Source organism: Tursiops truncatus, chromosome 6, assembly GCF_011762595.2.
Source record: "Tursiops truncatus isolate mTurTru1 chromosome 6, mTurTru1.mat.Y, whole genome shotgun sequence".
Classification (NCBI taxonomy): Eukaryota; Metazoa; Chordata; class Mammalia; order Artiodactyla; family Delphinidae; genus Tursiops; species Tursiops truncatus.
This window is the reverse complement of record NC_047039.1, coordinates 82,963,777-82,990,727: the sequence shown is the minus strand read 5'-3', so window position 1 is coordinate 82,990,727 and position 26,951 is coordinate 82,963,777. Positions and strand designations below refer to the sequence as shown.

The 26,951-nt window shown below is 42.2% G+C and overlaps 2 protein-coding genes and 1 long non-coding RNA gene across 3 annotated transcripts in view; 2 read left to right on the top strand and 1 right to left on the bottom strand.

Annotated features, from left to right (window-relative positions):
* Positions 1-25,209, top strand: part of LOC141278994 (uncharacterized) — a 56,468-nt gene extending 31,259 nt beyond the window's left edge. The window contains exon 3 of the long non-coding RNA XR_012332606.1: positions 24,935-25,209. This is a non-coding gene — a long non-coding RNA (uncharacterized lncRNA). The remainder of the gene's footprint in view (positions 1-24,934) is intronic.
* Positions 1,420-9,922, bottom strand: SEC61B (SEC61 translocon subunit beta). Its single transcript, XM_004324583.3, has 4 exons — positions 9,780-9,922; positions 9,485-9,582; positions 4,492-4,593; positions 1,420-1,703 (listed from the first exon to the last, which is right to left on the bottom strand). The coding sequence occupies exons 1-4, from the start codon at positions 9,780-9,782 to the stop codon at positions 1,616-1,618; spliced, it is 291 nt and encodes a 96-aa protein (XP_004324631.1). The 5' UTR covers positions 9,783-9,922; the 3' UTR covers positions 1,420-1,615.
* Positions 10,183-14,288, top strand: ALG2 (ALG2 alpha-1,3/1,6-mannosyltransferase). The gene is made up of 2 exons (XM_004324582.4): positions 10,183-10,591; positions 13,044-14,288. Exons 1-2 carry the CDS (start codon positions 10,244-10,246, stop codon positions 13,944-13,946), a joined length of 1,251 nt encoding a protein of 416 aa, XP_004324630.1. The 5' UTR covers positions 10,183-10,243; the 3' UTR covers positions 13,947-14,288.
* Positions 25,210-26,951: the final 1,742 nt, after the last annotated feature.

The following is a 26,951-nucleotide window of genomic DNA, read 5'->3' as shown; positions in this document are numbered from 1 at the left end:
TTCTTATAAATCACTAGCTCAGAAAAATCAGTGACTTTCAGCAATCAGTCCACTAGAGACCACTGCTAAGCAGAGGAGGCTAACAGCAGCACTGTGCAGTGAAGAGTGCTCCCCTTACAACCAAATGGCTCCCCCAAGCGGCTTCAGCTTCTCCCCCAAAGAAAAAGACCCCTCCTGCAGAGGAGCAGATTTCTTTTCCAAATTAAATGTGTAACTTTTAACTGTTATTAGTACTGTCAACAAGAATATCAGAAAAAAATTCTATTATAGCTACTATCATCTTTAATTTCTTCCAAATGAAAATTGAGACTTTTTCCTCTGATTTCAAAATGAAGATACTTATTTCATGCAATAATCAATTCCCAAGATCAAAGGGAACCAGTTTTTCATCATTTTTTCCCCCAATAATTTGCCATCTGTTAGGATTTACAAGAGCACACTCACCCATATATTGCCCTAGGAAATCATTTTTAAAGATACATACTTTCACCACTTAAATTTGGCACTTTGGACCTAAAATTACTTTTCAGCCAGGATTTAAGAAAAACACTTACGAAACTGTTGTAGAAAATTTTTTTAATAGGCTTAGAGAAAGATGTTTTCCAAATTATTGATTTTTTTAAACTAATACACCTCTTCATCATTTTGTGATTCTGGCGGACAACTAGGGCGTTTTAAATGGATCTCAATCTTTAGAAATTGTGGCTTAGAGTCCTAGACTCCTGGAGTGCGCACCTTTGAGCTATTCTTGGTATTTCCTATGGTCTACCAAAAAGTGAATGCTCATACCCAGAAGGCAGCATAAGCTAAGTGAAACGTCAAACATTTTTATTTTTGGTTGGAATTATATCAACTCAGTTTAGAAATGGTATCTCACACTGATTATTAAGGTCTTTAATTTCCAAAATGAAAACAAAATTTTATATAAGAAATCCAATTTATCAAATGAATTCTTTCAAAAGGGGTTTAGCAACAAGTGACAAATAGATTGAAACCCCTCATCTACACCCACAGAATTAAGAACTGACAGAAAGAAGAGGCAAAAATATTATGTATGGTTTTAGAGACAAAGAATAGAATGAGCAAACATTTCATCCAAGATTTCTGGATGATTTCTGACGATTCCGCTGGGTACCAGCTGCCTTTGAACACAGATCTGCCTGATGGAGTCATAGGCACACTCCTTGAAAACCACAGAACACCCAAAATAACAATGACCAAGACAGAGATACCTAGAAGAAAACAAGCCAGGGCCACTGACAGTATCGTGCATTTGAATGACTACATGGTCATATAAGAAACTGTCAATCCAACCAAAAAAACAATCTCCACAAAATGCTTTCTGCATATTTACTTGTAAATCTAAAGGTAGAGAGACTAAGGGCCCTAGCAGCCAGGCATGAGCAATGAGACTTGGTATATGAATTTAAAAGTTTATTAGCCACAGGAAAAAAATGATTCCTTAAAATCAGTTTTCATTAAGTTCCCTGTAAAACAGTAAGCTTACAGAAAATTTCTTTCTCATGAACAGAAAATCACTATGCTTTTGGTCCAAGATATGTTGGGGTGTTTTTCCTTTCTTCTTCAGATGACAGACAGATGGATGTAGCGGAATCTATGAACGAGTGTACTTGCCCCAAATGTGCAACATAAATACAGAAGCGATGAACAGAAGACTCATAACCAATACTGGAACAGGGCCACTGGAAATAAGAAAAGGCAGGCTTAGTTTCAGTAATAATACATTAATATATTTGTAATATTAAAGACTGCCTAGGGGAAAAGGGAGGGGAAAGCACCTAAGATCCGTGGAAGAATATTATTTACAACATTTAAAAATATTCCAAAAATTATTACTGTGGATATTTTGAGGGTGACAGCATTGCGGTTATTTAGAAAGGAATCCTTATCTTTTAATGAAACATACTAAAATATATACAAAAAAAGGATCTAATGTCTTAGAGACACTAGTCTCTTTAATTTCGTGCATTTGATATTCTCCATAATAAAAAGTAATTTAAAAAATTTCCCAAACTCTTTAAGTGCAAATGATCCAATTACCAAACTATTATTTCAAATTAATAAAGACCACCTTCATCGTCTAACTACAATAAACTAGGCATAACAAAGATGAATATCCCATTATAAGTTATGAAGCATTTTCAAATATATGATCCCATATGATTAACAAGCTCAAGACACAGATGAAACAAATATTAATGTTATGAAATGAGAACATAGAGCCTAAGAACACAGAGCCAGAATGGAAAGGAGGGATCTGAACTCAGGTTTTCTGATTCCACACATTGTGCTCATTTTACTGCTTTAAGGTTCCTATATTTAGGGGAGCAAACATTCTAGGCAACATTAAGTTTGATTTATATTTAGTTTACTGTAGAAAGGAAGTAGATTTTACTCATCAGCCCTTCCCTAAATCAAATGCTTTCCAGGTTGAGAATTAGTACATGGGTTTCTTAAAGTTAGAACTCCTTGATTTTACACAACCTGTCAATGCTGATGTCAGTCAAAGGCCTCGTCTTTTTGACTCCTCTTGCCAACAACAGTTTTGGAGAATTCAAGATGTCACTTCACCTCCCAGGTACACCTGGGGGTGGACACAGGAAAAGACCCCAGGAATCTTTATAATTTGGGCAGTAGAGTAACCCAGCGGAGCAGGCGGTAACAAGAGTCCACTAGTGGACAATCATCAATGCATGGAGATCCAAGTCCTTGCTACACTATTTTGTTCTTCCAAAATTTGTACAATTATGGGAGTAAACAAACTTAAAAGTACCTAGGAAGAGATGGTCGTCACGATGCACTGGATCATACTGCCTTACTTTAAAGCGCCGTTAGGTAACATCAGCCATAAAGCATAAAGCTGATATGACTGTGGCCCTGTGACTCACCTTCTCCAAACATCATTTGCCTCGTCTGTAAAGTGGGGATAATCACAGCACCTCTCTCATAGGGTTGCTGAGGTATTAAATATATTAACACACACACGGTGTAGGCTTCTAGTAAGCTCTCAGGAAATGCTACTGTTATCAACCTGAAAAAAAATTCTAACTCCCAGGAAGAGCCAACAGCAAGCTCCAGGATGGTACCTGACTGCTCCAAGACGTGGATTTGAGGATACCATTTCCCAACTATGTCCTTTCACCAAAAACCTCTCTCTCTGGTATGAGACTGTGGTTTATGACACTGCAAAGGAATAGCTTCTCTCGATTCCTAGGACTCACAACAGCAGCAAGCAAGCCTGGCTGCACAACAGCCCAAAGCAAGAACAAGCCAGATTCACCCACAAGAGAACAGTTGTTTCACCACCTCGAGAAGGTTTAAAATGTTGTCCCCTGGATACCCTGAAGAGCAAGGGGCTTCAAAATTTGTCTCTGAAATATTCAGAAAAATTACCTCTAACAAGGACCAAAACGCTGCCAACTCACACATCCCCAACACCAAGAATTATTTCCTGAAATACATTCTCACCTTGTAAGTCTTCGTCATAACGGGGGGAAAAAAAAATCAATAAATAAAACAAAACCTCAAGAATTCTAGGCAAGTCTTTCTAAATTAAATTTGTGATCTAAGTCAAGCTACTGGTCAAGTTAATTAAACTAATCCAAATAAATCTGATTGTGTCTCTGTTACCAAACAGGCAGAATGGAAAGAGCATGGAATTTAACAGTCCCAGAATATCTGGCTCCAGCTCTTGCTGGCTGTTTGTCCTTGACAAGTAGCTTTGCCTCTCTGAATCTGAGCTTCTGAACCTGAGGTGCTATATGAATGAGAGCTGCTGTCATTATTCCAATTCCTCATCCACTGGATTCAGTCAGGAAACAGCTGTAAGCAGTGGTGTCCTAGAGCCTACCTGGTCAGAAACCTGTGGGATTAGGTTTCACAGTACCAGAAAGCGAGGTGAGGCGTGGGGACAGGGCTTCCCCGAGATGCCCATATCCCATCACCTAATGAGCATTCCCAGGCCTAGAACTTGGGAAGTGATACAGGTCCAGTCACCACCCACCAACGACAAGGAGGCCAAAGAACTTTTGGTAACACAGGCTAATGCAGAAACTCCCATTAGACTGCAATAATATCAGCCTATGCCTCCAGGAGAGCTTTGAAAAATCACCTAGCTCCTATTCAAATGGTTACTCCTCTATTTCTCAGTGTGGGACAAGAACACCAAATGAGCAATTTCACCTAATTAAACTGTTTTCCCTCCAGTTCTCTCTATTCCCATCATTTATTCTGACAGAGCTACATGAAGATGTTCCCTTGCTTTCACTCAAACCATGAACAGATGTCATTCCAGGCCCTAAACTAATTGGCTGCTATATGGACAAACCAGACCCCGCCCACCCGGCACAAAGGAAGCTGCTGTGTATTACAAATCTCATCAAAGCAAACACCACTGGTGGCAGAGACAGAGTGCTGCCAAAGGGCTCTGTGATTCTGGACAGAAACACAAGGTCTGCTCCCAGGACTTACACTTTGAGCCCCGGTGAATCTTCTGTGTAGAATCGCCACATCCCCCCAGTGCCTGCTGAGGTGGTGCGGCCTGCGCTCCTCGTTCCGCAGCTGGCATTTTTCCTGTGAAGAGAAAAAATGTGACAAATGGCCTTTTCTTGGAAACCCTTATCAGAGCATCATAACATATGCTACCATTACACTGGTAAAGAACCAAAAAATTAACTTTTTCTTTGCTAATACCTCCTTGCTTTTGCTTGCTTTTACTCCACTGATCATAACCACTAAGAACTGAGTACCCACCATACACTGATACATACAATAACCCAGAAAAGTACTTACCATCTCCATTTTATAAATGAGGAAAATGAGGCTCATAAAGGGTTAGGCAAAGTGCCGAAGGCCACATAGCCAGCAGGCAGCCACGCTCGGCTGTGGACCCAGTTCTGACTTGAGCCCATCCACTTGCTCACACATATGGGCACCTCATTTGGACAGTGCACTTCAGTTTCACTTCACATGTATTTTTGTGAAGTCAAGTAAAAAACTCCTGCTTAAAAATACCCTCAATCCTTATTACCTGATTTTTAAATGACTACTTTAAAATGTTTTTAAATTACTGTATTTTCTACAAAAAAGACAAAAAACATAAGTTGTAATTGTAATCCAAGTCTCAAAACAGTATATATTTTATGAAATATTATTTTGCAATCTGTTTTCATTATTTTGATATACTGACTATAGATCCTGGACAGAGGTAGGATGTGAAAAAAATGCAGGAAACACCCAACCAGAACTTGTCCCTCACAAGGGGATCAAGGCTTGTGAAGTGAGCTGTGTGGCGCAGGCAGCCCTGGCACACAGAAGCAGCGAACAGCACTAATGCCACTGACCAGGAAGGAAGCCAGGGAATCCTTTCCCTCCTCTCCTTGGTCACTAGGAAACCCTCCCCAACAGCTATTCTCCTACACAGCACTCCTCCAATCCCACTTCTCATTTCCCCTCAGTGCAAAACTGGTACCACGTAAAAATAAGTAGTAAGTATGAGACAGGTCAGAAGAAACCTTCAGCCCATTTATCACCAACTCAGAAATTCTAGGGAAGGGGAAAGGAAGAGAGAGAAAGCCCTGTCCCGTCACCACCCCTCGCCATTAACCGAATCCCAACACACCCTCCCTCAAAATCCCATTCCAGTTATCCGTGGACTGCTGGTTCTGGATTTTTGAAAAAAGACGGGCAAACAGGGAGAAACCAAAAGTGAATACCCTGTCCCCACCGTCTCTTCTTGCCTCCCAACTCTGGTTCCTAATCCCCACCTCACCCTACCACAGACTTGATTCCACACTCTGAATGCAAGGAGCACTGGCCTAGAGCTCAGGGAGGCTGCCCTGCTGCATGGAGTGGGAGAGTGGAGTCCCGGTTTCAGTGTGGGCTCCAGCAAAAAGAGCTGTGTTCATGCTAGAAATCTAAAAACAGTTAGTGTCAAACGATGATTCTGATGTACTGTACTATAAAGATTACATTTCAGACACATTAATTATGGGCTACATGGTCACCTGGGAACTTCTAACTCCATCTGTATGACTGTTTCTATGGGAAAACTGATTGTAAACTGTACAGGGATTTACAGAGTAATTCATACACTTACAAGAGCTTTCACACACACAGATACACATCATCTAATTGGTGGAGTAGGTACGTGAAATTTTCCTCGTTCATAAAAAGGAACTTGAGCTAGATGATAAACCCAGTGTGGACATAATAAGTCATCGGCTGAGCCAAGACTAGGACCCAGGTACTTTCTACTATTCCCACACCCACCTAACTCCAGTTCCTGTCTTCAAAATCTCCAGGAGCCCCCAAGGAATCAATCTGTGCTCTTTGAAGATTTCTTACATCTGCTGGCACACAGACATAGCAGAGGATTCAGGCCACCTAGAAATACCAAAAATGTACTCAAAATACCTCCCATCCCCCCTATTGGGAAGCTAGGTAGAAGTTAACAGAGCCCATTTTAATCTCCTAAATTTCTTTTTGGGGTCTATTTTACCCTTTCTTTCTGGCCACTGTGTAACTGCTCCCTCCTCCTATACCCTAACGCAATGGTTTTCATAACCAACCTTGAACATACTTTGTTCTAACATGGTGGTCTTCTGGCTGTTCCTCAAAGAAGCCAAGCTCATTCCCACCTCAGAGTCTTTACACTTAACTATTCCTGTCTAGGAAGCCTATTCCTCCCCGGACCATTGCATAATTTGCTCCCTTGTCTCTTTTAGGTCTCTACTCACCTGTCACCTACTCTGAACACCCTATCCTCACCCACCCTCTAGTCTCCACACAACTTTATTTTTCTTCTTGGCCTTACTGCCTGAAATTATCTATTTATTTGCCTTGTTTATGGTCTCTTACATTGGAATATAAGGTTCATGAGGTCAAACCCTGACTAGCTTGTCCACAGATACAGCCTCATGACTGGAACAGTGCCTGGCATGTACCCTCAATAACTATTTGATGACTTCCTTAATACCCCAGCTAGTCCATCACCTTACTATGCCTGATTCCCATTAATCCTGAACACTAGAGACTGTCATACAGAGTGAAGTCAGGAAGAGAAACAAATATCGTATATTAATGCATATATGTGGAATCTAGAAAAATAGTGCAGATGAGCCAGTCTGCAAGGCAGAAAGAGACACAGATGTAGAGAACAAATGTACGTACACCAAGTGGGGGAAGCGTGGTGGGGGGGGTGCTGTGATGAATTGGGAGATTGGGATTGACATGTATACACTAATACGTATAAAACAGATACTAAGAACCTGCTGTATAGAAAGAAATTCAAAAAAGAAAATCCTGAACACTGAAGCATTTTAAGGCTTTACAGTTTACCATGTGTTATTGCTCCTTTTCATCCTAGCAACTTCCGTTTATCCTGTAGTAACAGAGCAAGGACTCCAACCCTGGCCTGACCTTAAATCCCATAGTTACTTCTCAAGGTTCTACTTCTATTACCTCATTGAACATGAGACAGAATGCAAATCTGTGGACTACATAATCCACAGCACTATTATTAACTGTTAGCTTCAACTTTTTCTTACAGACTCACAAAGAGGGAATATATTCTTGAACAGTCAATACCTATTACATTACACTCATGAAGTAACACTTAGAAGAGTGCCAAGATTCTAGATGGGAACTCTGTAGGGTGTCTCAGTACATACAACCATGGTCTTTTGAGTTACACTGGCCCCAGCGGTAGTGAATTCTAAAAGACATCAACACCCCCAACTTGATAAGCTGCATCTGTCCTCAAATGTTTGTTTCTCCATTTCACTTGTGCAGCAGTTACTTCAATTTTTTTTATTAAGTAAATACTTGTTTCATTTATTTGATAAACACAAGATTTCTCTTTTTTTTAAGAGTTTTCAGATGATCAAACTTCTCTGCCACAGTGTTACCAATTCTCCTTAACTAGACCCACTCCCCAAGGAACTGTACCGATAGGACAGGTTTTCCATTCCAGCACAAAGAATCTTTGAAATCCAGGGTGGGAACAAGACAGCACCCCAGGCCCAAATAACCTACACCACAGCCTGACACACTTTCCAGCTGGTCCATCCCAGCCTTACCTTGAACATCTTGATGACAGGGAACTCACAATCATTCAGGGTCATCTTAGCATTTCTCACAGTTCTACTGGAATTGTTTTTGCTCTGTGATGAAATCTGTCTCATGTAAGTTCAAATCATCAGTTTTAGATTTACCTACTGTAGCCAACAAGAGAAGTCTCATCCCTCTTCACATCCTTGAGAATAGTTTTTGTGTATCTCTTCAAGGTCTTTTCCTCTCTAGATAAAACCCCCACTGGTTCCTTCAAAAAAATCCCAAGATTACAGGGTGGCTTGATTCCTTCCCTCACTCATCATTTATTGTGTCAGCCTTATGGTAGGATAGAGCTGATGGGCAGTTTTTGTCAAAGTCTAATGAAGGAGATAAACATGGAAACATAAATGCTATTAGAAGGGTATGAACAAAATGCTTGGGAGTAAAAAAGAAGACTAGTAGCTGCTATTGCCTTTGGAGTCAGGGAAGGCCTCAAGAGGAAATAATCCCTGAGCCTAGTCTTGGAGAATATACACAAATGGCCGGAGGGGTGGGGATGGGGGGGGTGTCTAGTGAGTTCAGAAAACAGTAATAAGCTCACTGTTGCTGGATCACAGGAGAGAGAGAAGAGAAGCAATTAGGCTGGGGGGAAAAAAAAACCCACCACCAAGAGCTTTGGTAACCCTCTCCCCCTCCCCACCGTGTTTAAGTTCAGCAACAAGAAACTAACCAGCAGTGTGCCAGAATCAGAGCAGAAGATGCATTAGAGTGGAAATGATCTGGAGAGGAGGCGAGTTAGGTAGAAAATTCTCTAGATGTGAGAAACTGAGGGCTAAACTGAGGCAGTAGAAATGGAGAAGGAAAAAACGGATGAGAAGTTCTTCATGTACAATATAAACGTACTGGATAAAGACAGCATTAAAAGAATCCAAGATGACGCTGAAGTTCTGGCTTTGAGTGAACGAGTTTACAGCAGTGCTTTATGGACGTAGGGAGATATAATTGGCGGCGGGAGCTGAGGTGAAAGGAAAGACTGAGCTGCGCATTAGACGAGTCATGTTAGACCGAGTGTGTATGGGACTTCCAGATAGAAATGTGAGTGGAGAGCTCAGCTCTAAAGACACCATTTTAATGACATCGGTTTTCTCAATGCTGTCTATGACCTTACTCCAGTTTAACTTTCCTTTTTCAAGAGTGGTACTCAAAGCTGAGCAATGCGAAGAAAATATTGCCTCCCTCTCGAGACGCAAAAGACCAAGAAGTCTTTAACTACCCCTACGGTCGCATCACAGGCAGCTAGCTCGTTCTGCCCTTATGAATCTTAACATCCCGGGATCTCCTTCTCAGGACCAACGAATTCTTGGGCCCTGTCCCTCGGAGCCCACAGCCGAGAGGGTCGCAAGATCCTTACCTCTGCCGGACTGTGGATCCCGCCGCCCGGGCGGCCACTGCTTTGCTGGGAGAGCGCCCTGAGGAGCCCACGTTAGTACCACTGGGGGTCGGACCAGGCTGTAGAGGGAGACAAGGAGAGAGACTGGTGAGCGCCGCCGGCCGGCCCCCAGACCCCAGGCTCTGACGCCCGAGACCGGGACATGCACGGGGGGCTGGGGAAAACAAGGGAGCCGCGGAAGCAGGACAAAGCGTAAGGCAGGAATCTCGGCGCCTGGGAGAAGCCGGGACAAGGAGGGACGGCTGCGGCCACAAACCATGCTGGAGACAGGAGGGTGGCAGGAAGCTGAAGTGGACAGCGGAGAAGCGGTAGAGCCCGGCGGCCGGAGGGATTGACTCAGGTCCCGCCCCCAGACCTGCTGGCAGGGTCGTCGCTGACTCCAGGGACGCCTGGGCTGTCCTACGATATGCCTGTAGGAATTTTGCAAGAGGAGACCCTGTGAGCTGCTGTATGGGAATTACAGACCTCATGTATTTTTCCTTTGGATCACATCGTCCTTCCTAGAGTCCAGTCTCAACCAATGGGAGGATCTAGCCATGATGAGACGAGAAACTTACTCCGGCAGCTACTGGGCTCCTACATATTTGCGCTGACGTGACCTAACCGACGCACGCGCCGCGGGGCGTGGTCGGTCCCCGTCTTGGGCCATCTGGGAAGCTGGAGGAAGGAGCATGCGCGGAAGCGTTTAAGCGTGAGATGTGAAGGTGCGGCTCCCGGGCTATGGCGGAGGAGCAGGGCCAAGATGAGGACCTGGGTCCTAAACCGTCCGTGTTGTTTCTGCACCCGGACCTGGGTGTGGGCGGCGCCGAGCGGCTGGTTGTAGACGCAGCCCTGGCGCTGCGGGCGCGCGGATGTAGCGTGAAGATCTGGACTGCGCACTACGACCCCGGCCACTGCTTCGCGGAGAGCAGCGAGCTGCCGGTGCGCTGCGCCGGGGACTGGCTGCCTCGCAGCCTGGGCTGGGGCGGCCGCGGCGCCGCTATCTGCGCCTACGTGCGCATGATCTTCCTGGCTCTATACGTGCTGTTCCTTGGCGACGAGGAGTTCGACGTGGTAGTGTGCGACCAGGTGAGGTGGCCACGACCGGCCCTCGCCGCCCCTCTTTTTCTCACTACGGAGCGCGCGCCGCATGACCTCTGCTGACCTCTCCCTGTCTGTGGTTCGGAAAGATCGGAACTGATCTGGAGAGATCAAAGTGGGAGTGAGACTGTGGTTCTCAAACTTTAGTGTGGACCCGTTAAAGTGGCAGATTGCTTGGCCCCACCCTCAGGTGTTTTCATCCTGGGCCCCTGAGGTGGGGCCCCGAAATCTGCATCTTCACTGGATCATCGGGAGATTCTGAAGCATATGGGCCTTGGTGCTCTCTCTAAGAAACGCAAGCATTAGAAGTCAGCCTTCAGTCATGTTTTGTATGTCTTCCCTGTTTTGCATTATTTCTCTCAACACTAGTTCCAAGCCACATGCATCCCACTGTAGCATTTGCTGTCAGGCCACTCCGCTCCTCAGCAGTGTCATGTGTTTAATGAAACCCTAAGCTAAACATGTCATGTCTCTATTAAAACTTTAACATGGCTCCCCATTAGTCTTTGGAGAAAAGTCCAGGTTCTTTACCTTGGTAGATAATGTCCACCTGGATCTGGGCTCTAGCTATTCTAGACTCTTTCTGTGTTTTGTTTTTTTATCCCCAAAAATATTTATTTTAAAAAGTAACACTCAGGACTAAAAATTCAAATAATAAGAAAGACTAGAATGTAAAAGCCCCATTCCAGTTCCACTCCCTAAAGATAGCCACTGTTAACAGTTTCTTCTGTATGCTTTCAGAAATTGTCTGTGGCTATACCAGCATATTATGTCTGTTCATAGACATATTTTATTTGTAATAATTAGGATTATGACACACCTACTATTGGACAACTTGCTCTTTTTCACCAAAAATTTTTACTTGAGACATCCTTACATATCAATATTAGAGATTCACTTCATTCTTCATAGTGGCTGGAAAATTTGCTTTTGTTTGACTGTACCATCATTTATACATTTTTCTGCTAAAGGACAGTATCAGTGTGACCAGTTTTTTGTGAATAGATCAGTGTTGCAATGAACATCTTTATGCCTTTTTTTTTTTGTACTTCTGCAAGCATAGCCTTTGAAATTCATAATAATAAAATTGGTAGGTCAAAATCGGTAGGTCAAAGAGTTGTACGTCTTAAATGTCAATAGCTTTTGCCAAATTTGCCTTCTGTCATTCTACTATTCTGTCATTCTACTCTCCCACAGTGATAGAGCCTGTTACTCCATGCTTTTGTTCACATTGGATGTTATCAGCATTTTAATCTTTGCCAAACTAATAGGTGGAAATGGCATCACGTTTGTATTTGTATTTGTTTAATTATTACTTCTGAGTTACTTTTGATCATCCTTGCTTGTGTACAAGCTATTTCTTTTTGCGAAACGTGGACATTTACCAAATATCCTGCATGTGTAAAATTAGTAAGCATGAGGCAGCTGAGACTGTAGTGGATAGAGAAAAAACCGAGCTTGGAAGTGGGAGACCTGAATTCAAGTTCCATATCAGCTGTTTTCTAAGTAGCTTTGGATAAATCCCTCAATATCCCTAAAGCTCACCTTTTTCAGGTGTTAAGTGAGCCGGAGATTGACTTGTAAAGATTACCCAACAGGAAAGTCTCTAGTAATGACTATGGTTAACATTTCAATAAATACTGAGAACATAGTGTGTACTAAATTCTTACACGTTTTACATGCACCAGTGCATCTAAAAATGACAAAAACTATATGGGTTTTTTTTTTTTAACTGGAATTGTCACCAATTTACAGAAGAAGAAACTGAGGCCCAGAGAGAGAGGTATATTACTTGGTCATGGTCACACAGCTAGCTAGTAGAGCTGAAATTCAAACCCTGTCAATCTTGATTCCAGAGCCTACACTCTAAACTACTATAGTTCATTCATTCACTTCCTTAGGACGAGGAAGATACTGGAGTGGCTCTGTCCAGTGTGGTAGCCACTAGCCATAGGTGGCTGTTGAGCACTTGAAATGTGGCTAGTCTGAACTGAGATGTGCAGTAAGTGTAAAATACACATCTGATTTTAAAGATTTAATGTGAAAAAGAAAAAAACAATAGAAGATCTCATCAACGTTTTAAGTATTAATTACATTTTGAAGTGATAGTATTTTAGATAAAATACATTAAAATTAATTTAACCTTTAAGAAGTTGTTAGTGTAGTGACTAGATTTTTATTTCCATTGGACAGTGCTGTTCTAGAGGAAAGCACTGGACTTGCAGCTTTAAATATTTAGCACATATCCAGAAACTGTCTGCCAGCTTTCTGTATACCAGGCATTGTACCAGGTGAGAGTCTGGGGGCACACAACACAGAACCAGACATTGCCCATGAAGGGCCCACAGACTAGCAGGCAGGGTAGGTATCTGTTTCTTTGATTTGGTTGAAGTTTAGTTGACCAGTCACTTCATCTGCTGTTGATTTTTGCTTTGGCTAGGTGTCTGCCTGTATCCCAGTGTTCAAGCTGGCCAGACGGCGTAAGAAAATCCTGTTTTACTGTCACTTCCCAGATCTGCTTCTCACCAGGAGAGATTCTTTTATTAAACGCCTATACAGGGCCCCAATCGACTGGGTAGAGGAATACACCACAGGCATGGCAGACTGCATCTTGGTCAACAGCCGGTTCACAGCTGCCATTTTTAAGGAAACGTTCAAGTCCCTGTCTCACCTAGACCCCGATGTCCTCTACCCATCTCTGAATATCACCAGCTTTGATTCAGCTGTTCTTGAAAAGCTTGATGACATAGTCCCCAAGGGGAAAAAATTCATACTCCTCTCCATCAACAGATATGAAAGGAAGAAAAATCTGACTTTGGCACTAGAAGCCCTAGTAAAGCTGCGTGGAAGATTGTCATCCCAAGATTGGGACAAAGTTCATCTGATCATTGCAGGTGGTTATGATGAGAGAGTCCTGGAGAATGTACAACACTACCAGGAATTGAAGAAAATGGTCCAGCAGTCTGACCTAGGCCAGTACGTGACTTTCCTTCGGTCTTGCTCGGACAAACAGAAAATCTCACTCCTCCACGGCTGCATGTGTGTGCTTTACACACCAAGCAATGAACACTTTGGCATCGTTCCCTTGGAGGCCATGTACATGCAGTGCCCAGTCATTGCTGTTAATTCAGGCGGGCCCTTGGAGTCCATTGTCCACAGCGTCACAGGGTTTCTGTGTGAGCCTGACCCAGTTGACTTCTCAGAAGCAATAGAAAGGTTCATCCATGAACCTTCCTTAAAGGCCACAATGGGACTGGCCGGAAGAGCCAGGGTGAAAGAGAAGTTTTCCCCTGAAGCATTTACAGAACAGCTTTACCAATATGTCACCAAGCTGCTGGTATAATCAGATTTTTTTCAGGTGTTTATGCTGTATTCATTAACATCACATTTGTAGATTGTTGACCCAGTTTTGAAACCAAAGAAAAAAAGCCTAGTATCTAGGGCAGAAGAGGTTTTTTTTTTTAACATACTTGAATCTTAAATCTGAATCACCTTCCTGTACCCCCATATCTCCCAGTCTGCTTTTTTAGAAAAAGATAGTATCTTTTAGGCTGTAATAATTCTGAGTCTTACAATGTTGATTAAGATATAAATATGGTACAATTTCACATTCAGCAGAATATTTTAATTATATGTTCTCTAGATTGTTGCTGTACGAATAAATTTTGAGTTATTTTGTGCCTTATTTGGTTTTAACACTTTAAGTGTATCATCATCAAAGTTGATTAATTTGACTTCATAGTGTAATGAGAAGACACTTACTGTAGTTCCCAGAATCAGTCCACCTCAGTGTTCAGTGACCTCTGTTAGGAAATTTTTGTTAGTCATACCTTTGCCTGGATCCATAGCAAGAATGCTTTGTATTTTTTTTTAACAAAGATGATTTGTTGTGTTTTTGCATACAGACATGACAATAAATGATGTTTATCATAGGAAGAGACAAAATACTAGATTTTGGCCTCTGTGATCTATGGTGGTGGTGTTAGGACTGTAGACAGCCAAGCCTGAATCAGAAACTAGAGTTAACTGGATATTGGAATGAATGGCTATTGTCACGTGTGCAGTGTGCATCTTGGTTAGGGTTTGTTTCCTAGTGTTATCTGAGTCATTAGCTTCATTAATATTTGTGTTTTATTAAGTAAGCGCCTGCTAAGTGTAAGAGACAAGTGCTTTTTTTTTTTTTTTTTTTTGCGGTATGCGGGCCCCTCACTGCCGTGGCCTCTTCCGCCGCGGAGCACAGGCCCCGGACGCGCAGGCTCAGCGGCCATGGCTCACGGGCCCAGCCGCTCCGCGGCACGCGGGATCCTCCCGAACCGGGGCACGAACCCATGCCCCCTGCGTCAGCAGGTGGACTCCCAACCACTGCGCCACCAGGGAAGCCCGACACAAGTGCTTTTTATCCTTCAAGGCCTGCCTCATGCCACTGCTGTGAAGCTTTCCTTGACCCTCTACCCAGCTCCCGAACTGGAAGTGACCTTCCCCTTCCACTTTCTCTGACCTTCTGGTGGCACTGACCAGTCTTAGAGTTCATTATTTACCTATTGGTCTAAGTACAAATAAACATAAAGCACTTTCCCACATATCCTTAAAGCTAAATTCATTTTTAGAAATAGCAAAGATCACTAGCCAAAGGTTCCACATTAATCAACTCTAAGAGCACAGACTTGAGAGCCTAACAGCCTGTGTGACTTTGGGCAAATTGCTTAATGTCTGGGCCTCAGCTTCTTCATCTGTAAAGTGGAGTAACTACTCTTGTACTTTCCTCATAGGGTGGTTGTGATGGATTACCATAATATATGTAAAGTACTAAAAATAGTAGTTGGCATATAGTATGGGCTATATAAATACTAGCTATTTTGCAATTTAGGGTTATCAAAAATTAGCTCTCGAAGTTCCGTGTGGTTTCGTGCTGCACTACTATATTGTTCTTTGGGGTTCTTTAGAGCATGAAGTTTCAGGTTGTGATTTATCACGTCAGTATATACCACAGGAGTATTTTATTTTATTTTATTAATGTTTAAATCACTACCAAATTTAATGTTGTCAGACTTAGTATTCATTAACATTTCATTACATTTAGAAAGATTGCATTCTTGCAGGAGCATTTTAATGAAATGAAATGACTGTACCAGTAAGGAGTTCACTAAAACGAGAGTGTCAGGTTTATTGAGTCTTTTATGGAATGAAAAGTTCAGTTGAGTTCTCTTTCCTTTGGCGTCGTGAAAGCTTACCATCCAGTAAAGTAGCTCATCCCATCTTTTGTGGCTTGGTGCATGTATTTCTCAGGGAACTGCAGCCTTTCCAGAAAGGCCTGATGGCTCTGACCACTGGGTTTAGGACAGACAGACTCAGTCATGTGCTGAGCCATAACTGATGCTTACCCATTCCAAGCACTAAAACTTTTGCCTATTTGACTATTTTTATGCAGATCCCTCCAAAATGGGCTACCTGGGTTCATGGGCTTTAAGTTTAACTTCCCTTCATTGTCTGAGGTCCCAGCAGGTGACAGTAAGACCACAGATCTGGAAAGGATGCAAAGCCCTGCCTGAGCTTCCAGCCTCTGGTGCATCTTGGACCTAGGATGGAGCTTTGCCCATAGGAGGTATTCACAGCTTCCAGAACTAAGGTGAAGTTAGGAGAAATAGAAGCATGGAAGACTGAAGTGAACTGTCCAGGATCTTAACAGTAGTAATTCTTCTGGCACTTAACTGTGGGCCATGAGACACATATCAGACAACTCATTTCATCCTAACAGTTCTATGAGGTGTTGGTACTCTTCCCTTTCGAGATGAGTGTGGTTAAGCAGTTGCCTGTGTCACACAGCCTGGACGGATGGGCAGCATCTCAAGGCTTTGATTCCAAAGTCCAACCACTTTACCGTTCTTCAGTCTGCCTCCACCCTGACCAAGCTCCTTGTGTGTGTATTCAGTCAAAAGTCCTCTACCCCACTGCAGGCACACCTGTTCAGGTCCTCAGGTTTAGAAAGACTTTGTTATTCATTTTCCCTTTTCATCTTCAGAGCAGTTTTGTGAGGTGGGTATGATTGTCTCTCATTTTATACACAAAGAGGCTCAGAGAAATGAAAGACTTGCTCAAGAGCACAATTGAAAAGTGAGTGAACCAGGATTCAACCCATGATTACCTGACCCATCCAGGATGGCACATACCAGAATTTCTCAGCCAGTTCCCCTTTGACAATCATAAATATCACACGTCCTTCAATACTTTATGAAATTCAACATAAATATAGCATTCTTTGAGTCAAATCAAAGCTGGGGGACAGGACACTTTTCTGTCTTCAAATTAGTGCTCTGACCCTAAAAGAGGTGCTGATGTCCCACACCCACCCCATTGCCCTATCCCAACCCCGTGAGAACTGCAGCTTGGAGGCCATGCCACCTGCCCTCACTGTTGCAGACATCGGGTCATTCAAAGTCCTAGTGGAGTTATCAGGGTCATTTCCTTGCACAAAGCAGAAATGCAAGCTGTTGTAACTCAAAAGGTTTTAAGAGTTGGGTGTTTGAAAAAATCCTCACCAGAAAATACTGTCACGTCCCCACCCCCATCCAAGGATGGGTGAGCTGGAGATGGAAGCTTCTTTCCCATGCACTCTTCTTTCAAAGAGGTCACTGTTTTCCTGTGTCAGCTCACTCACCTGTGCACATGGATGCAACCCCTGACCCTTCACTGCCTTCCATGGATCACCAGTTAGCTCAGATTACACACACACACACACACACACACACACACACACACGCACACACACGAGATGGAGGTGGGGCTGGAGGCATGTACTTAGAAAACATCCACTCACTCAGCTGACGGGGAGCAGTATTGGCGGTTCTTCCTGTTTGGAAAGGATCTAATGACTAATGATACTGAAGCCCTATTCGGCCAGCCTTTAGAGTTGGCAAAGCCCTTTCCAGGTTGTATCATTTGCCCTTCACAGCATCTTTCCAGGCAATTATTGTAGCTATGTGTACTGTTGAAAAGCTGAGGCTTACAGCCAGGAAGCCCTGGACCAAGTCAACAGTTCTTTCAGTTGTACTACAGATGCCTCATCAGTAAATGCCTCACCACCTTCTAACGGGCCCAGTATGCCAGTTTCACTTTTACTGTCTTCTCCTTCCATAAAGAAAATGAGGCACCTGGACACTCCACTGCCCTACTCTCTGCTCATCCCCCATCCCTGTTCATGACCATCAGCCCTTCTCTGTCCACCTCTGCCAACATCACTAACTGTCCTGTGACCTTTCTTTGCATTTCCAACTCCCTGAATCAAGTAGACTCAGAGCTTACTAGGACCCCAGATATCACGCAACCTAATTTACTATTACACAGATGGGAAAACAGGCCCAAAAAGAGAAAGGGACCTGCCTGAGGTCACACAGAGGGACAATTGCAGCCCTCTTCTAACTTCATTCTGAAGCCCCTCACGCCACCTCTACTTTGTCCAAAACCCCTTATATCCTGCTACTTCCTTTGAACTTCTTACTGCTTCATTCCTAACCTCAGTCCCCTGCAGCTCTGTCCCCAACAGCCTGTGAGGGTGCCACCACCCAGACACCAGTGCTCTCCTGCCTGCTAGCTGAGGGGTGGGGAGCTTTCTCAGTGACAACTGTCCTCTGATTAAACAGCAACCCTTGGCAGGGGAGATAGGGAGCGATTTTACCACACTGCCTCCGAGCCAAGGGGCTGCTAGAGCCAGCACTGTGTCCTTGTCCAGCGGACTGGGGATTGCGCGGAGCTCACAGTAAGGGTTAACTGGTCTTGTTACCCAGAATCAGGACCACAAGCAAATGCTGAACTGTGTTGTAGGAAGCACTGTCACTAGGCTAGCCACTTAAGTCATTTGAGACAAATATAGCCTAGAAGTCTCTCAGGGGTTGTGTGTATGTATGTGTGTGTATATGTATGTGTGTGTGTCTGTGTGCGTTGGGGGTTTGGGGGGGGGAGGGCACAGGTGTAGCACAGGTGTGACTTACCTTTGTGACCTGCCACTCACCCAAGAAATTTACAGGCAGAATTAGAGCAGACTGCTAAGTTGATGAAGTCAGATCGGCCTTTGCTTTTCTGTGTTACTTAAACTAGAATTTCAGGGTTCCACAACTATTGAGAAGGTGTCATGGTGATAATTCTAAAGTCTAGGTTTCCTTATCTATAAAATGGGTATAATCAGGTTCTAAGTAGCCCACCCCATAGGGAGGTTGTGAAGAGAGTTAGTGAGAGGACTGAATCAGTATATGAGTGAGACAGAGGATGTGAAGCTGATGTGTAAACTGTAGAATGCCATGAGCTTCTTAGGGATGAAGGCCATCTTTCACAGGTCAGGATGAATTGCCCCTGTCTGTTGGGATCCCAGTAAGAGTAGCATTGGAAGTCTGCCTTCGCCAGGGAAAGTCACACCATGGGGGGATGGACAGAATGTTTAAGCAACCCCAACAAGTAGTATTTCCCTCTCAGTTTGTGGATTGTGTAACTCAATATCAGGTTTCCCAGCAGTCAGGACGGTGTGGTACTGAAGTAAGGATGCACAAATAGATCAGTCCAACAGAATAGAGTTCTAAAATAAATCTGCACATATGTGGGCAGTTGATTCTTGCCAAAGGTGCCGAGGTAATTGAATGGGGAAAAGATAGTCTTTTCAAGAAATGGCGCTAGAACAATTGGGTATCTGTATGAAAAAAAAAGAACCTCAACCTTTACGTCACACTATATACAAAAATGAACTTGAAGTGTATCATAGGCCTAAATGTAAAAGCTAGACTGCAGAAGTTAGAAAAGAAAATGGAAGAAAATCTCCATAACCTCAGGGGTAGGCAAAGATTTCTTTGATAGGACACAAAAAGCATAAAGGGGGAAATTGGTAAGTTGATTTCATCAAAATTAAAAACTGCTCTTCAAAGGACAGTGATCTTTTTAAAAAAAAATAAAGAACAAGTAAGTCACAGCCTGGGAGAAAATATTTAATATATCTGGTAAAGACCTGCATCCAGGATATGTAAAGAAGTCTTACAACTCAATAGTAAGAGAACAAACAACCCACATTTTTTAATGGGCAGAGATTTGAATGGCCATTTCACAGAAGCTATACAAGTGGCCAATAAGCACATGATAAGATGTTCAACATCACTGGTCATTAAAGAAATGCAAATTAAAACTACAATGAGGTATCAGTGCATACCCATAAAATGAAAGACTCAGTAAAAATGGTGAGACTGTGGAGCACCTGGAATTCTCACACGTTGCTGATAGGAATGGAAAATGGAATAAACTCTTTGAAAAACAGTTTGATAGTTTCTTACAAAATTATATGTGACACTTACCACACGACCCAGCAATTCCACTTCTAGATATTTTGCCTAAAGTAAGTGGAAACATATATCTAAACAAAGACTTATTCAAATATTCATAGCATCTTTTTCCATTAATAGTCAAAAACTGAAAATCTAAGTGTCCATCAACAGGTGAATGGATAAACAAATTGTGGTACATTCATACGATGGGATACTTCTCAGCAATAAAAAGGAATGAAATGCTGATAAGCACAATGATGTGGATGAATCTCAAAAACATGCTGAGTGAAAGAAGTCAGACACAAAAGAGTTCATATTGTGTGATTCCATGGATGTGAAACCTTAAGGAAAGAAAAAGCAAAGCTAATCTGTAGTGACAGAAAGCTGATCACTGTTTGCCTGTGGCCCAGGGAGAGAGAGAGATTGCCTAGGAAAGGGCACAAAGGAACTTTTTGACATGATGGAAATGTCCTATATCTTTATTATGGTGGTGGTTATAAGGGTGTATAAATTTGTCAGAACAAATCAAATGTATGCTTAAAATGAGTGCATGTTATTGCATGCAAATTATACCTCATTGAGTTGTTTTTTAAAAAAGCACAAGTGATGTAGTCCCATTTTTATAGAAAAGGTTTTCTAAATGAATAAATGTGAGAATATTTATATATATATATAATTATAAAAGTTTCTAATAGAATATACGCCAAGGTGATAACATTGGTTGTCCCCAGGTGGGTGTGATTAAGCCGTAGGCATTAAATTTTTCTTTTGTTTGCTTGTATTTTCTGATACACCATAAGCTGATTTTTCTCATAAGATAAAAAAATTCAAACATAAAAGAAAGCATAAAATAATCTTATTGGTCACTTATGTTCTTACAGTGTACTTTTAGACATTTGTGTTACCAACTATTGCCCTATTTAGGAAGTATTGTCTGTTCTAATTAATCCCTAATTATTATATATTATGATTGCTCCAACTGTTTGCTACTACAAGCAACCTAGCAGAAAAATAATTGACTTTAAATTCTGAAAGTAAATATTAAAAATTTTAAAAAGCAAAAACAAGGAAAAAAATATGGGCTTCCCTGGTGGTGCAGTGGTTGAGAGACCACCTGCCAATGCAGGGAACACGGGTTCGTGCCCCAGTCCGGGAAGATCCCACATGCCGCGGAGCAGCTAGGCCCGTGAGCCATGGCCGCTGAGCCTGTGCGTCCGGAGCCTGTGCTCCGCAATGGGAGAGGCCACAACAGTGAGAGGCCGGCGTACCGCAAAAAAAAAAAAAAAAACAAGGAAAAAATCAGAAAAACGTAGACATATGAAAAGGTTGCAAAACTGCCTAGCAGTACACCAAAAATATTAGTAATTTTCAAAAAAAAAATCACTAACTGGTGACGTTTATTTTCAAACCAAATTACCATGTTGTCCAGCTTGCTTTCAGCTTAATTGTATGCTCCCTTTCATTGTGGGACCTGGAAACCTAACTTAACACTTCAGTTCAGTAGACTAATACAATATCATATGTCAGGACATACCACTATTTTAAAACTTTAACAAGGTAACTGTATTAGCCAGAACTCTTTTGGTTGCAAGTGACAGAAACCCAATTGTAGCTAATGCAGAAAAGGGAAATTTTTAGGAAGCTACAGGGATAGATGATTCAAGGAAAAATTACATAACTGAAACAGGGGAAGTGCAGGTATATAGCTAGGCCTGAGGTTCAAATGGAACCAGAAATTCACATGCCACTAGGAAACTATTTTTTTAAATATATGACGTCACTGTCTTTCATTATAGACTAGTTTCTTTCTCATGGTAGGAAACATGACCACCAATAGCAGCCGAGAACCTCTATCTTACTTTTCCATCATCAAAGAGGAACCAGCCTTCTTCTTCAGTGTTAAAAAAGACATCATTGAAGACATCACCTTCTTGGTTCAGGTGCCTTCCCTGAAAGTAAGGAAGCAAGTCAGGAGGCAAGGTACTGTGGTTTGCCGGGCTCAGGTTGGCTCCCATCAACTGTGGGTAGGATCCAGGATCACACAGCAGCAGGAATCATAGCTGGGAGAAAGGAGTTCAGGGTGTACAGAGGAAGGAGGAGGAAGGTGAGTTGGGAAGATAAAATAGGTGTCCTCTCTAGTTAAAAAATGATCTTACACTCAAGGGGCCCTGGCACACAAGCCATCCCTTCCCATGTACATTTTGCCCATTACTTCCACTTCCACAATACATCTTGCTAATATCTATTTACAACCTTCCTTGTCCAAGGGCCTGGAGATAAAGGAATGCAATTAACAGTTTCATACTCTTTGACTTGTATAGCTGTGCATTGCTTGATATTAATGTTGCCAGACCTGACTTTCTTTATGTTCACATTTGAATAATTATATTTTACTCATATTTTAATTTCTGAATATTTCATTTTATTTTTGTTTGTCTAATAAGCAGAGAAACCTTGGATTTAAGGGGTTTTTTCCTCATATCTAAGAGTATTGACCTTTAATGATTTATTAGATTTTTTTAAGTCTTTGTTAAAGATGACTGGTGGTTCTTACTATACCTTTATTAAACAGAAGTGTATCCTTTCTACCTTTTCTTTTTCTTAAAAAGACACTTGCTTTTCCTTCCCCCTTCTTCATTCTTTTGATCTGCATTGATGTATGCCAATAGCCCATTATTTCAGTATAATAATTTCTTTCAAATGTTTTAATCTTTTGATGTCCATTTTGACAAGATACTTGTTGCAGTTGTTTAGACTTATTTCAATACAATCAACTGGTCTCACTGCTTCCTACAAGTTGTTGGCTGCTGTTCTTGAGTTCCTCCTTCAGAGCCATCATCCTCTTCCTATGGACACACGTTGAGTAACATTTTCTCAGAAATAATACATGTATTTGCATAATTAATTCCCACTGCCTTCACATATGAATAGCTTGATCATATATAAAATTCCTGAATCTCATTTTTCTTTCAAACCTTTGCAACTGTTGTGTTATCATCTTCTAGGTAGATTTTCCTGTGCTATGTTCTAGGCAAAATAAGGTGTGAAAGATGCTCCAGAGAAAAGGCTTGCATGGTCAAATAAGTGTGGGAAATGTTCCATACAATTCTAAACGTACTAGGCAGAGTAGCATGGTGAAGGCCAGGAGACATCCTGAGATAACAAAGGTGGCTTAATTTTATTTCCAGTGTATCCAACCTATTGGACCACAGTAATCTCAAGAGAAAGCAAGTGACCAATAATATGTTTATAGTTAATATTTGTTGAACACTTACTATGAGCCAGGCAATGTTCTAGGACTTATTCTATGGATATCAATTCACTGGGTCCTCATGGCAGCTCTATATGGCTGATAGAATTTTTCAACCCATTTTAACAGATGAGAAAACTGAGGCAAAACGAGCTTAAGAAAATACACTCAAAAATGGCCAATTCAAACCCAGGCAGTCAGTTCCACATTACTCACAGCCCTAACAGTTGGCAAGTAAGGACACAATAAAGGCAACTTCTATAACTGTCCCAAGTCTGAAAAGCATAACAAAACATCTAATTGCACCAAAAAGGAAAAAAGAACTTTCCACCAAATAGCCTCAGTAACAGAATTTGCCGCTGAATTACTGCAGAGGCACTTTGGGGGGTAATCTGATTATCTTCAGCTCAAGTGCTCAAACTCTGCTGTTGGCCAATGTCCAGGACCCATCATTGAATACTCATCACCTCATCAATTCAGCCTGCTAGACTGACGGGCAAAACAACATCCAAATATTCATTGCACATCTGTGCGGGGCAGATTATACATTAGCAATTCAAATCTGGCCAGTGTACTGGCCATTCCTGCAAATGCGTCTGTTTGGGTGAGATGCCTTGTTGTCTGGGACAGATAATAAGGCAACTCGGTCTAATCTTGAAGAACAATCAGCCCATCTTGTGAAGGTGACTGGCTGTGTGTGTTCTTGCCCTGGCAGCATTGGAACAATGGCCCCATGATGCACTCGACTCAGCTGGCAGTGAAGTCCCATCCTGATTAGTAGCCGTGGCTGGTGTCAATCACCACGGGATGCACCATTGTCCTCTGGTCCCCTACACAGTTTATTTACAGGAAAACAAAAGCTTTGGGGGGCTATGGCTGCTTCCCAGAGATTGCAAAATAGATTGAGCTGTCAAGCACACAAAGTAGATGAAGATTAATGAGTTGTGCAGACAATAAATATGAAGAGATGACATGAATATGCTAATGGGCATTATCCATATACACCGTAATTGCTACCAAAATTAAAAGGTGGCATGAAGAAGATGGGTCACAAGGTGACAGGGAGATAATCTTAGTTGCTTGAGACACTCACCCCAGATAAGACCCTCTACAGGTTTCCCTTCCCCGATTAAACCATCCTGAAGCAGCATTGTTCACAAGCTGTCTGAATAGGCTTCTTTTATACAGGGATGTAAGGAGTGGGGTGAGGGGGGAAGCTGGAAAAGTTACTTTAGGGAAAGGTGTAATTAGAATAAGAAAGGTGTTTATCAAAGGCAAGAGTTGTCAGGCTCTCTTCTCATCCCCAGGGACAGAACTGATAAGGATGTCACTTCACACTTTAGCCTCCCACATCTCCCCCACCACCACTACCCGAGAGCCACAAGGACTATTATAACTATGAGAATTTAGTTAGATCACCTTTTAAGGAGGAGTGAGTGATTTTTCAGAGTATTCCAATACTCTGATGACTTATAAAAAATAAACCTAATAGAGACATTTAAAGGACAAAATGTTTAAAGGTGAATGTTTCCATGAATGATTTGATTTTGGAAATCTATATCATGTAGAACTGTGGCATGGCTCTGGCATGGCTGATTCCCACCCAGCCTTGCAGCCTGTCCTCACAGTCCTCCAGGTGGCAGGATGGTGTCCTCTGACCCTGTTCGCCCCCTGTCTTCCTTTCCATCCTCCTGTCTGTGGATGGCAGTTAAGTTAGCATAAGAGCATACTGAAGTAATGCAATCTGAGTGTGTATGAACATTAGAGAACGTTCTTGTTTTCTAGTTTCTCTCCCCTGGAGGACCTGGGACAATGGATCTCATCCCCCAGAGGTCTATGGAGCATCACCACCAATTGTAAGAACACACCTTTGTTCCTTCAAGATAGAAACCAAATGTTTACTTCTTGGCCCACACCAGGTAAAGGGGAGCAGGATGAAACCAGGGTCCAAGAAGAGGGCAGAAGGGTGGAAGAGAGGAAGGGAAGTCAGTAGAGAGAAAGGGTCCCAGAGACTGTCTGAGGCTGACTCTACATGGACTGAAATCTGCCTACCAGGGAGAAAAGGGAATTTTTTACAAATGTATGAAACAACCTCACTGAAAGGGGTGGGAGAAAAAGGTGCCACCCTCGGTAACTCTGGAAATCAGTAGAGTCTACAAAACTAAAGGCACACAAGCACTTCACTCTAGTTGACAAAGTTGTTACCATGGGTGGGCGGGTTAACAATTCTGAAACCACTGGAACTGAACAAGTGAGTATGGATGGCAGATGGTGGAGCCAGGTGTCTCCTTGTTGGAGTGGGAGTTTTCACATAAGCAAAGGGAGATGGCTTAGAATGATCAATGTGGTGATGTGGTTGGAGATATCAGTATGAATTCATGTTTAACTTAATATAGACACAGATGGTTAACACAAAGAAATATTTATAGATTTGTGTATATACATAGGTTAGTGTACACACATATATTTCCTTGCCTTCTCACCTGAAAGGGGCTACAAAATGGCCACAATGACTCAGTAGCAAAAAGCAAACCTAGCACCAACTCTTGGTTTCTAATACCATACTCCAGTAAAAGAAAGCGTTCACAGAGAAATGGCTGAGCCTAGAATGGTGCAGGAAATATACAAGGTGAGCCTAGAGCTTCTTGTAATGCCCAAAAGTAAGAAATTGCTAAAAAAAATTTAAAAACCCACATCAATGGGGGGTATGTCAATGGGACATAGGAGCAACAAAATAAAGTAGTATTGGATCATAACCCAAAATACAAAACAAATACCCATGAGTCCATACTGATATAAATAAATGATTGAATAAATAAATGAATGGGGGAAAATAGAATAGACAAATTACCCATGTAGAAGAATTCCAAATAATTTATGTAGATATCCCACCCTCAAGAGGTGGAATGTAACTCCCTCCTTGGTAATTTTGGGGCCTCGCATAGTTACTTCTTTCCAAAGGGTACAGTATGAAAAAGGAGAAAAAGAGTAACTTGACAGTGGACAAATCTGAGAAACACTACCTCAACCGACTGATCAAGGGCAACATCAACAGTGATAAGTCATGTTGCTAGTATGTACCCTTGATATGATGTGATGAGATTGGCAATTCGCTTCTACGGCCTTCCTCCCCAAAACCCATAACCTCAGTCTAATCAAGAAAAAATATATCAGACAAATTTCAATAGAAAGACATTCTACAAAACACCTGACTAGTACTCCTCAAAACTGATCATCAAAAACAGGGACACTACAATGTAATATGTCAATTACATCTCAATCTTTTTAAACTACAAATTTAAAAAAAACAAACAAACAAGGAAAGTCTGAGAAACTGTCACAGCCACGAGGAGCCTAAGGAGACATGGTGACCAAATACAATGTATCCTGGATGGGATCCTGGAACAGAAAATGGACCCTGGTTTAAATGGGTAAAAACTAAGGAAGTCTAAATAATTAAGATTATTAATGGACTTAACTTAATGGACTTAAGTTAATAATAATGTATCAATAGTGGTTTATTGGGCTTCCCTGGTGGCACAGTGGTTGAGAGTCCGCCTGCCGATGCAGGGGACGCGGGTTCGTGCCCCGGTCCGGGAGGATCCCACATGCCGCGGAGCGGCTGGGCCCGTGAGCCATGACCGCTGAGCCTGCGCGTCCGGAGCCTGTGCTCCACAACGGGAGAGGCCACAACAGTAAGAGGCCCGCATACCGCAAAAAAAAAAATAATAATAATAATAATAAAGGAAACTGGGTATGAAATATACAAGAACTCTCTTTGCTATCTTTGCAGTTTTTCTGT